This window comes from Cenococcum geophilum, assembly GCF_001692895.1.
Source record: "Cenococcum geophilum 1.58 unplaced genomic scaffold K441scaffold_1, whole genome shotgun sequence".
In the NCBI taxonomy this organism is placed as follows: domain Eukaryota; kingdom Fungi; phylum Ascomycota; class Dothideomycetes; order Gloniales; family Gloniaceae; genus Cenococcum; species Cenococcum geophilum.
Genome location: NW_027137559.1, coordinates 4,715,951 through 4,728,588, shown reverse-complemented (window position 1 = coordinate 4,728,588; position 12,638 = coordinate 4,715,951). Strand labels below are relative to the sequence as shown.

At 39.4% G+C, this 12,638-nt stretch overlaps 3 protein-coding genes across 3 annotated transcripts; 2 read left to right on the top strand and 1 right to left on the bottom strand.

The window, feature by feature from the left end:
* Positions 1-330: 330 nt before the first annotated feature.
* Positions 331-1,635, top strand: K441DRAFT_532519 (uncharacterized protein; the record flags this gene model as incomplete). The annotated part of the gene is made up of 5 exons (XM_067642238.1): positions 331-445; positions 499-794; positions 852-1,127; positions 1,209-1,361; positions 1,423-1,635. Coding segments are annotated over 5 exons (1,053 nt in total), but the record flags the coding sequence as incomplete, so codon positions are not given.
* Positions 1,636-2,080: 445 nt separating this feature from the next.
* On the bottom strand, positions 2,081-3,120 carry K441DRAFT_650523 (uncharacterized protein). Its single transcript, XM_067647050.1, has 3 exons — positions 2,768-3,120; positions 2,479-2,692; positions 2,081-2,420 (listed from the first exon to the last, which is right to left on the bottom strand). Exons 1-3 carry the CDS (start codon positions 3,004-3,006, stop codon positions 2,382-2,384), a joined length of 492 nt encoding a protein of 163 aa, XP_067510485.1. The 5' UTR covers positions 3,007-3,120; the 3' UTR covers positions 2,081-2,381.
* A 7,061-nt stretch (positions 3,121-10,181) lies between these two features.
* K441DRAFT_650522 (ketopantoate reductase) lies at positions 10,182-10,727 on the top strand (the record flags this gene model as incomplete). Its single annotated transcript, XM_067647049.1, has 1 exon — positions 10,182-10,727. A coding segment is annotated over exon 1 (410 nt), but the record flags the coding sequence as incomplete, so codon positions are not given.
* Between the last annotated feature and the right edge of the window lie 1,911 nt (positions 10,728-12,638).

Genomic DNA, 12,638 nt, shown 5'->3' with positions numbered 1-12,638 from the left:
TCTAGAAGTTTCGTAATGGTGCTCACCCAAGTCCTTGAACAATGTAAGGGTAATTGAAATCGTAAATCAGGATTCACTACGTCGCTGCTGAACATACTACAAGCTTTAGGGAAATGGCAGTCGAGGCAAGCTAATGTCGAATCACCATGTGTAAGTGCCCTTGAGACCTGGATGGATGCCTTGATCTAACCACGCTTAGATGGAGTCATTCCCCTCCCCATGCTACATGTGAGTCTGCCTTCCAGAAGATTATTCGGTACGGCATAGTCTAAGCCCCGTAGTTTCGTGGCCGAAGACTCATTTCCGAGTGAGGAACATGAACGTAGAAGGCTGCTGCGCCATTTCAGGATCCCGGCATTCGTACTTACAGATGTGTGCTTCAAATCAAACGGCTATTTTGGGCATGAGAGCGCATACGATAAAGCTGGAAAAATGAACGGCTACAGTATACCTAAGACAATCACCCCAACCAGGCGGTCCAGCTGACTCTAGTTTAAGCCACGTGGTTCCGATACATTATCAAAATCGTCGATCCAAGCGTTAAGTCTGATTCAAATTATACCTGGCATGAAATGAGCTTCTTCACACAATGGTGCCCAGGTTACTGCATGTGTATAATTGTGGGAGCTCCTGATGAACTACGAAAAGGTCTCGAGGGTTTCCTATTAGAGAATCCTAACAGCCTTAATTTTACTGATCCATTCGCAATGCATGTGCCACTAATGGACCGGATTATCAAAATGTACGATACATCTGTGTGGTTAGTAAGGGACTTGGTTCGAATGATAGAGAAGGTTAGTTTTTGAATCTTAAGCGAAGTTCACTTGTGGCTTAATTGGATGTCATAATAGTCTCGAGCCCGCGATCCCGATATTGAGCCCGATTTCAGCAAAATGCATGAAGATGCCAGGCATGCAATTCACTGTTCTGAAACATTAGAGGTCGCCGCAGAGGTAATGGCACAAATAAAAAGGGGCCACGCTGCGTTTCACAAGAAACGTGCAGAGGATGCAGCTTTGCCAGAACTAGCTGTCGAGAAGAGTCAGAGCTATATGGGCTTTCAATTGCAGATGCTCAAAAACCTCAAATTGCGATCGCAGGCGAACCATGAGAGACTGAACAACGAAGTAACTTTGGTAATATGGCTGTTATAGAAAGGAGGAGAAATCAAGCTAATCATCCTATAGGCTTACAACATGATCATGCAGCGAGATAGTAAAGTCATGATGGCTATAGGGCAAGCAGCTAAGGATGACAGTAAAGTCATGGTGGCCATAGGGCAAGCGGCTAAGGATGACAGCTCTGCTATGAGAGCTATTGCAGTGGTGACAATGGCATTCTTGCCTGCCACCTTCACGGCTGTAAGTTTACATTTAATCTGATAACGGTCGCCTACCTTATGTCGCTAAGATATGCAAACAGGCTGTGTTTAGCATGAGTTTCTTTAACTTCACACCAGGAAATGGATCTCACCCCGGGAGCTGGAGCATATCTAGGGAGTTTTGGATCTATTGGGTGTTCGCTCTTCCATTAACGGGTGTAACAATTGCGACATGGTTTCGGTGGCAGGCATGGATAAATAGACCACCGAAGATTCAACAGAAGGAGCATCGACGGTTGCCATACAGCTGTTAGTGCTACTTTAGCCAGTTCCGCTCATGTTCTATTACTAAAAGAGACTGTTAGCGGCATAGTGGTACACGTCTGTACTAGCGAATGAACATAGAGCAGTCCGGCGTAAAGATTTCTGCATGATCAAGCTCCTGTTCCGGCATGGAGCAAACCGAACTAACGAGATCATCTCTCCAAGCTGACCGCGTGGCATCACCTGCTCCATATGGTGGATAACTTCTGTAGCGATCGTCCAGAGGACTAGTACAATAGTGTTGGCCTCTTTATCGAGTACGGAGCAGAACCACGCATTAAGCATGACAGCAGAACCCCCTTTCATGTTATTGAGACCGCCTTTGGTCGGTGGGATTTCGACAAGATGGTCAAAATGCTAGGAAAGCAAAAAGGTAATTAATACTTAGAACCCTCTAGACGGATAATAGGGGCCTATCTGAAATTAGCATATAGGAACTAGAAGATCACATAATAAGCTCGGAGCCGTGCTTCTGACACAGAAAGTAGCACACTCGTCACTATACTGCAGATCTAGCCTTTAGACTCAAGTTCAACATTGTAACCCAATATTCTACCAGCAATCAACCCAATGAGAAGTAATAGTCCACAGTTTTAAGTGCTCTACGCCACTGAATAATGCCACTTGAAAGGTTGCGAGTCGTTGCTACTAGTACTATTTTCTTTTTGGTTAATAGGACACTCAAAATATTCCTTCACTCCCATCAAGGTCAATCTCTCTCAGCTGCCACTTTTTGCTAGTTTCCGAAAATTGACAAGTTCCCAATAAGTGGGGCCTAACCAGAGTTCAACTTTGATATAACCACAGGAATATGGTGATAGGCTTAACGTTACCATATAAACCAGAGTTCTCGTCTTGACTCTCCATCCATTACCAGTCTTAACAAGGGCATCGTCATACCTTCCCCACGCCGTCAAAAGCTCACCCTCATATACCCCCCGCCCGAAATGCGACGCAGTGAAATACGTCTTCGAGCTCGCAGTTTGGGGCCCGCCAAGGTCAATGAGCTGAGTGGTCAAAGCATGCTGCGTATGAACGGGCGCAAGGCTGCGGTTGTAAGGTACGGTATTTAGTATTAATACAAGCGATTGAAATTTGCAGGAGGTACGAAAACCAACTAACCTCGCACTAAGAGCACTCTTCACTGCGTCTAGGCCGTTCAACACGTTAATCGGCGCCGAGTAATTTGCAACCACATCTTCTGTGAAGACATTTGCTAGTGCATCAAAATCCTTTGAGTCAATTGCGAAAGGGTATGCTGAAAGAGTTCGTTTGATGGCAATGTAATTGGCTGAGTCCGAGTTGTCTCCCCATGAAAGTACAGGTAAGGAGAAGCCAAAGAAAATGATCTGCCATTTCATGATTGTAGGTGAATGGTAATTTAGAAATGCAAGGATTTTATAGGTAGATAAATGAAATACAAAAGTCTTAAAAGGAGCGGGGAATTACGCGAAGGATGCACTGCGAAAGTGCTGCGAAAATTCGATTACTGTTGGGAATAGGGCAAATTGCCGCCATATGCGGCAAATTGCCGTCACGTGAGGCAAGTTGCCGTCACGTGTTGCCGCGGCACTAGCGTGGTAAGGAACCTTAAGTTCCTTACCCTTCCCCTTTCTTAGAATAAAAACAACAATAATTATCATACTATCTACGAACCGTAGCTACGTGATATCCCCCTTATGTAACCAACACTAATTAGTGGTTAACTTTACAGTTATGTTATAGAACAGCTAGGTATTCACTAAGAAGAGACAAGCCACTGTACTAGTACTACTTATGCTAAGGGAAGCTGTCTTTTAAGGTTAAAACTAGTCCTAAACCTTAAATAAAACTCTTCTATAAATCTAAGGATTTAAAGGCCAGAATTAGTCCTAAGCCTTTCCTAGATTATAGATTCTTACGTCTATTACGCAGAATAATATACTTTATAAGTCTTCACGATTTAAGGCTAGAACTAGTCCTAAGCCCTATAATTATAAATATATATCACGAACGCGTACTAAATAACAATCCCTATACCACTAATATTCCCTTCCTTTAAAGATATAACTATGGCTACTCTAAACAACTAGAGAGACTCCTTACTACTAGAGGTAGCTATATACGCGAAACTTATTAATAAAGATTAGGACATATTTACCTTTAATATAATAACCTATACCGTAAAATAAGTTAATAGCTTTTTTTTATACTATATTCTATTCTACTAAAATAGCTATTACGCTAATTTACAGTTATAGGAATACTTTAGGGAGGATTTTATAGGATGGACCGCTGATACCTAGGTACTTAGTAATGTTAATATTATTTAGGATTTTTAAAACTCCCTCTAAAGGAATAGGGTATATATTGCTAAAAACGGTAACCTAATTACTAGTAATATTTATGCCGTTCTTATTAGTATAAAAGAACTAGTATAGACGGAAGCTAAGATTATACGTTAACTATAGAAACCTAAAACTAACTTATATTCTTTAAAAGGCAACTTTAATTTAGAACGAAACCCCTAGAACGCTACTCTCCTACCTAAAGGTACTCTCCTACCTAGAGGTGCTTTTCCTCTACCTTTACTACCTCTAACTCCTTTATCCCAGCTAACTAATAAGCCTCTATTTTAAGAAGTTATAAATCTAATAAAGGTATATTTAGACAAAGAGAAGAAGTTTAAAGGAGAATTATATAATATACTTAGAGCAAAACTATAGGTTTTTTATAACTGCTATAATAAAGTTAGAATTTAACGCCACTAGTTCTATTATACTTTCTCTATTATATTAAAGGGATAGGCGGCAACGTTCTATTACAACTATATTATAGGTAAAAACTATAGCTTTAATATAATGCTTTAGCTTACTAGAGCCCACTTTAAAACTAATAAGAACCGCTAACTCTATATATCCAAATAGCGGGAGACTATATTTTAGAGAGTTATTGCTTTTAATCTAATAACAACTTGCCTAGAGTGTCTTTAACTACTCTTTAATAAACTCTAGAAAATCTAATATAGTTTTACCGAAACCTACTAAAATAAGAATAGTCTAAGGGACTAGGTTATCTTAGTATACCATAGCATTCCTAAGTATAACTTAGCGCTATATAAACCTATAGATATATTTAAAGAAGTATATACCAAACTACGCTTTATTATAGGCACTATAATGCGAATATAAGAACCCCAACAATTCTATACTAAAAACCCTATTTAAACCGGAATTCTAGACTAATATAATTATAACTAGACTAATTAAATATATAGTGGCCGGAGTAGGGGATATAGTAAAGGGTATAATTAATATTAACTATAAAGTAATTATGGAGGTTCTTATAGAGGTTTATTTCGGAACAACTATTAAAAGAAGTGCTACGTTTATAAGAAGCTAAATTACTAGTTAAATAGATACTCTCTTAATAAGCGAAAGGAGGCATATAATAAGTTCCAACAGAGTATAAGAAATATTAAAAATTATAAGATTATTACGGCCTACTTCTAAAGCTTTCTAGTCTAATATAAAGGCATAGAAGACCTTAAGGATAAGGTTAATAAGGCTAAATAGCTCCTTATAGATATAGACATTAAGGACTACTCTCCCAACTAATACTTTACTAAGTATAGTAAGGTAAATGGTATATAAACTATTGCTATCCTTAATAACTAATCTACGTTCCATTCTGTTATAAAGTTAGATATCTTTAATAAGCTAAAGGAAAGTTCCGCGTTCTCCTTTAACGATAAATACTCGGCGAATGTCTTCTACAGTATTATACCAGATACTAGAGCCATAGGAGTATCTATAGTAAAAGAACCTTAAGTTTAAGCTCTTTAGCAGCTTAATAGCTCTATTTAAATTAACTAATTAACGGTAGGCCAATATACAATTCGCTTCGGTAAGGGTACTATAATCTCTCTTAGCACAATTAAGGTCTAAACCCTATTAGGATATATTACCTTCCATATTATTCCCATAAATACCCCGTTCCTATTCTATATCTAAGATATAAATAAATTAGGCGTTAAGCTTAATAACCTTAAGAATATGCTTATTTAGGGAGATAATTAAGTGCCTGTTATACGTAAGTAGGGTCACCCTTAGTTACTCCTCTAATAACTAAAAAGGAGCGTTGCTTAGAGTTACTTAACTAAGTTAGAGCTACGTTAACTATACCGTTGTTTTAGCCACCTATTCGTTTACTAACTACTTAGGGTTCTTTAATAAGCAGGTTATAAAGTTAAGGTTAAGGCAATTAAGCATCTTATAAAGTACTATTATTACTACTAAATAAACTAAAAGTCCCCTGGCCGATTTAAGTTCACCCTTAAAGATAACTATAACTTTAACTTCTATATTATTATTAATGTTATATATCTTAACGGCAAGCTAGTCCTTTAAGCTATTAACTTATTAACCTCCTTTTAAGCTATACGTTTCTTAAGGGATATATTAGCTAGAAACATATAGGATACCCTTTAGTTATACTAGATTAATATCTACTTAGGACCCCCTAATTAAATTATTTATAATATAGGAAAGAACTTCTTATTTATAGAGTTCCGATAATAAATAAAGGTAATAGTAATTAAGGTTAAGGAAGTCCCTATTAAGGCATATAATAGTATTAAAAAAGTAGAGTAATATTATACGCCATTATACCGCGTATATAAGATTATTTCTTTAAAACTAAAGGATGCTAGCGAAGAACTTACCTTACAAATAGCTGTTAAAGCTATTAATAATTCCGCTGGCCTAAATAGACTCATACCTATATTGCTAGTCTTTAGCGCCTACCCTTAAATAACTAATAATTCTCTACTATCTCCCTCTATTATATAATAAGCTAAGGCTATTTACAAAGCAATAAAGGAGGTATAATGTCTATACGCTACGCGCCAGGTTAATAACGCACTAGGAATAAGAAATGGCCTAAATACCTTAACTACGCTTAATCTGCCACTCTAATCTAAAGTACAGGTATGGCGTAAAAAGGGAGGATAGTTAGGCCTATATAAACTCATTATAATTAATAGTTAAACTTATACTCTTTAGATGCCCTATAGACCTACTTAATTCTATTTAACCGTTATTAGGCTTTACTACAAAGATAACAGTTCTAAGCCTTTACAGGATACCCTAAAAGATACCCTAGAAGATGCCCTAAAGGAAAACCACGATTAACGTACCCTAGAAGGCGACTATAATCCTAATATAATTATAGTAGACGTGCCGCAACTACGACGTAATAGAGGTCGCCTAAAGGGATTACAAAATTGCCAATATCTTATTAATTTTGAAGAGTAATTTATTACTACTATAGAGAGTAGAGTCAAGTTATTAATGGCCTTTATAACAGCCAAAGAGAAGGCTAACTTTAAGCTCGTAAAATAGCTCTAAAAGGAAGGTTATATTATAACCCTAAGAGCTCCTTTCTAAGTATCTAATAAGTAGGAGATCGACGGTCTTATCGCAAAAGAAGTCTTTAAATTCAAGAAATATAACCTTACTAAGTTCGATAGAGTTCGCATCTTTAAGTTAAGAATAGTTAATAAAATTAAGGGTAAAGCTACTAACGCCCCATTTAAGAAATTAAGGCTTATTATTTAAGGTTATAACAATAATAGTAAAGAAATAATTCTTATATAATCTCTTATAATTTAACGAGCTAGTTAGCAAGTTATTATTGTATTAGCTCCCTCCTTAATAAAGAATAGAATAATAGTTTATTTGCGAGATATTACTTAAGCCTATACCCAATTAGAGATGCACCTTTAGCGCTTAATATTAGTATACCTTCCGGAGTAAATTCGCCACTAGTATCTTAAAGACACAATTATAGTTATACTTAAGCCATTATACAAAATCGCAGAGGCAGGAACTTATTAGTAGGCTACTTATAGTAAGCACTATAAAGAGAAGCTTTTAATAACTACTTCTATATTTAATCCCTGCTTCCTTATTATAACTATAGGAACTCTATTTAGAATCGTCGGCATATAAACTAATAATATAATTATCTTAGAAAATAACCAATTCTTAGCTCTTAAAGAAGATAAGTTAGTAAAGGTAAATCTTATAGTAAAGCTAAAGGAAAGACTTAATTTAATAACACTATTGCTCTTTAATAAATGTATCCTTTCTATAAATAAGGATTTTATTGCTTTACGCTAGAAGGGTTAAGGTAAGAAGATTAATATTATTAACATTAATTCTTTAAAATAAAGATATATGGAATAACGCGCTTATAGGGCTTATATTGCTTCTATCTATTAACCTAAGGCTTCCTTTAATCTCTCTATTACCGCCTAACACTAAGAACTAACTAAGAATAACATTCTTGCTCTAAATAAGCGCCTTTTTTAGTAGATAAATTATCTCAACTAAGGGCTACTCTATATACCTATTAATCTCCCTACCGCTAAGATCTTTATATTTATTAATAAATCGTTTACTAATAATAAAGATTTTAGCTCCTAGTTAGGATATAAGATTATTATTACAAATAAATCTACTAAAGAGAATAACTTTACAATCTACGGTAACTTTATCTATTAGAGCTTAACTAAAAGTAAACGCGTTACTTAAAGCGTTTTAGCGTTAGAGATATATAGAATAATTAGCGGAGTTAATATAGTAATTATAATTAAAACTACCCTTAAGATAATTACGGATTAACTTAAAATTCCCGCTATTTCTATAATTATATATACTAACTTATACTCCCTCTATAAGTATTTAGTTAAGCTTAGCACTATAAAGGAGAAGCGTCTTATAATTAATATTATGGTACTTTAGCAATCCTATAAGCGTTAAAAACTCTTTAAGATTTAATAGATTAATAGCTAAGATAACCTAGCAAATATAATAATAAAGGTAAACCTAAATAAGGCACTAGAGATATTTATTAATATAAATACTCTATATATATAAGTTAAAGGTTAGGTTAAGAGGGAAATTTAGAGAAGTTAAGATCTTATAAAACTTTAACCGCCGGTTAAAGTTGTCTAATTAGTTAGATTCTTGCCAAGAGCGCCATACCTAATTAATTTAGGTAGCGGTGTGGAGTTCTGCCAACGCCATTCGTTAATCTAGCCAATTAGGATTTTCTATACCCGGCATAAAAAATTGCCATTAGCTCGCTTACTACTAGCGCCTTAGCGGCCCACTTATCTTCGCGTTAACCCCCTAACACCCTTTCTCTTTTCCTTCTTCCCCTTAGCTTTATACTTTTATATAGTAGCAATCTATAGGTGTTTATAAATGGCAACTATAAAAAGAAGAATTACTAGTGTTGGAAATAGGGTAAATTGCCGCTATATGCGGCAAATTGCCGTCACGTGAGGCAAGTTGCCGTCACGTGTTGCCGCGGCACTAGCGTGGTAAGGAACCTTAAGTTCCTTACCCTTCCCCTTTCTTGGAACAAAAACAACAACAATCATCATACTATCTACGAACCGTAGCTACGTGATATCCCCCTTGTGTAACCAACAATTACAGTCCCTCGTCAAAAGTGTCCGTGCAGAGGCCACACCAAAAATGACACCCCTGTTAAAATACTATGCAAAAGTCATATAATTAATTCCAGAGCTTTAAAAAAATCTAAGGCTACTTATAGATACAGAATCGAGTAATTGCGATACTTTTTTGGTATTTAAAAATCTAGTGTGCTACTCTTTAGCCTTAATTATAGCATCGTATTTCTCTTCTATACTATTAATTAAAGACTTGAAAAAGGCAGGGGCTATCTCATCCTAGTAAAATACTACCTTGGTTATACTCGCACTATTTCTAATAGTGTCATTTATACCGTTCGGATTTTCCGCTAATTTTACTATCTTTTATCCATACTCCCTTGTTTTTCTATCGTATACCCCCGGCCCTCTTAGTTTTTTATTACACCTACTAGTACCAACCCCCACATGCCCCGCGTCCTCACCTCTGGCGCCGGTGCCATTGGCTCTATCTACACCTACAGCATCTCTTCGGTTCCGGTGGTTAGCGCAGCCACTCCTGCACGGCCTTTTTGGAGGGGAAATTTTGGTATTTTTGCTGTTTAGGGGAAAGTTGACAAAACACGCTAACCACGTGATGCGCCAGGATGCTGTACTTTCTACAGAGCGCAAGCTGCTCCGTCATCGTCGTCTGCCGCAGCAACTACGCGGCCATTAGCTCCCAAGGCTTCCACATCTCCACCGTCAAACTCAGCTCGGACGTACACGCCCAGCCACCCGTCGTTCGCAACGCCGCCGAAGCCGCATAGAAATCCGATGGCAGCGATGGCATATGGGACTACATCTTGGTCAATGGCAAAGCTTTCCCCGGCTCGCAGCCCACGCAAGCCTCCCCAATCGCTCCAGCCGTGGGGCCGCAAACGACGATTGCGTTACTGCAAAACGGCATTGGGATTGAGGATGAATACGCGGCTGCATTCCCGAACAATCCCCTCCTCTCCGGCGTCGTCTACCTCCCCGTGACGCAGACCGCGCCGGGAGAGATACGGATGGGAGAGATCGAACTGCTGGAACTCGGCACGTATCCTGCCAACGCGCCGGAAGCGCACAATGCGCGTGCAGCGGAGTTTGCGGAGGTGACCACGAAGGGCGGGGGAACTTGTAAATGTTTGATGATATTCAGCCGCGGCGCCGGTCGAAACTGCTAATGAACGCGTCGTGGAATCCAATTTGTGCACTAGCGCAGAGTTCGGATGTCCAATTTATGGCGTCGTCGCCTGGTGCTACTAATTTTGTGTGGGAGGTTATGCTGGAGGTTGTGAAGATTGCGCAGGCGCTTGGATATGCCGAGATTACGGAGAAAAACGCGGCGTATCAACTCGAGAGAGCGGAGGTAAGGACTAAGGCGAATGTGGTGGAGCCAAGTATGCTGGGGGACGTGTGGAATAATCGGCAGATGGAGGTGGAGGCGATTGTGGGTAACCTAGTCAGGATGGCTAGGGAGAATGACGTTGAAGCGGTGAAGTTAGAAGCATTATATATTTTGATTAAAGCGCTGGACGAGGGTGTGTCTAAATGAGAGAAACTGGGATGTTTCTGGGAAGATGAGACCCAAAAGGACTCCAAGCTTTGATGGCCGGCGTTGACACATTAAAGCTGTATTTAATGCATGAGAAATTCATCATTTATTAAGCTATAGAAAACATAAAGAGTATATTATTTTGGAAGGGCATCGATATCGCTCAACGTCAAATATTAGCCTTAGCCATTAGCTACGCAAGTACAAGCCTCAAATGGCTGATGACACTGCGCGCATGTCCTAAGTACCCGATGCGCGTGATGCATCTTAAGGACCCAGAAAGCCCACGCCAGAGCACCAAGAGCTAAAAGCAACAAAATACCAAATAGTATGGCCAGAACTAGAGGAGTATGTCGGTCGTGGCATAGTATTGGTGTAAGTGTTGAGGTTGCTGGAATTGGCGTAGCAAAACATGGTGGTATGGTAACAGTAGATGCTGGACACGCAGATAGGCCGTTAGTTATAGAGTAAGGTGTTTAAGTCCGAGTTCGAGTTACGTAGATTGTTCCAGTACATAACCCAAGGGTACTGCTAATAGTGGATACCGGAGGGTAGGTGCTTGGGGAAATGGTTATACCTAAACAACTGCTGGAAGAAATTGATAGACATGAACTTGGATAGATAGTTGTGCCAAAATAACTGCTGTAAGAGCTTAGCGGGCAGGAGATGGGGAAGATAGTTGTGCCCAAACAACTACTAGATGAGAGCGAGGGACAAGAACTTGGAAAGGCCGTAGTTCCTAAACAACTACTGGGCGAATCTGAAGAGCAGGAGCTTAGGTATACCGTTGTCCTTGAGTATGTGGTGAATGAAGCGCTACATGCCGGGTATGATGTTGGCGTAATGGTGGTTGGGGTGCATTAAGTTGAGGAACTAGTACAGCTTAAGCAGGTTGTCGGATAGATGGTTGAACTACGGCGTTGAAACGACCTTAGCGTTGTTATAGTAGTGCTAATAAGCGGCACTGGCACCGCCTTAGTCACGATTAGTGGGACATAGATTGTTGAGCTGCTGCATTGACTTGGAGAAACACCAAAAGTTATCATTACTGCCGAAATCGTCTCAGAAAGGGGCGGACGTTAACTCGGAGCGCTACTTTAGGTGAGAGTAATAGATGTTGTGGAAATTGCTGCGGGCAGTCCTGGAACTGCATTTGAGGTAATAGAGCAAGGCAGCGATACTGTGGACGTTGTAATTGAGGGCGTGGTCACGGTGACTATGTATATGATTGGGGTCTGACTTGTCGAACAACTTTGCGATACAATAATGGCTGCGGGTGTTCCAGATACAGTTGTTGTAGATGGCGGCAGACAACTTCCTGGAGATGAGATTGGTCCAGACGTAGTGGAAGATACCGATACAGTTAGCGTGGGAGAGCTTGCCAATGTGCTGCAGGCCCCGGGTAGTGACGTTATCGTCGTTACAGTAACGAGAACCGGGAGGACACTCGTTACCGCGCAGCAGCTACCCGACGTAATATTCCCATAATTTGTCTGAATTTAAAATATGCTTGTAATATATGAGGTACCTCCGCCTCATATTTTTGATGGGGTGACGGGGCATGGCAAAGTGGTGAACCCTCCATACGATATCATTGTAATAGTTGCGGTGACTTCACGGCGCGTTGTGGGTTTGGGCGTTGGGCATGCGGAGATTGTAACAGTGGAAGGATGTCGCGATGATACAGTATATCCTTGTGTACAAGGCTAGGATAAGACGTGACGACTATCCCTTGCTACGGTGGGGTCCAACACAAAGGTGGCCCGTGCGGGAACACCAAAAAAATCAGAAGATTTAGCTGATTTGATTGGGTCAAATTCTTATCGATAACGTTGGACCCAAACTACCGTAGCAAGGGATAGTCTTTGCTAAGCTAGTTGAGGAACTGCTGCTAAACCGCGACAACGACGTTGAGACCGCATAGCTAGACGTGCTCGAAGTTACTGAGCTAGGCCGGGAAGTGGAAGTAGAAG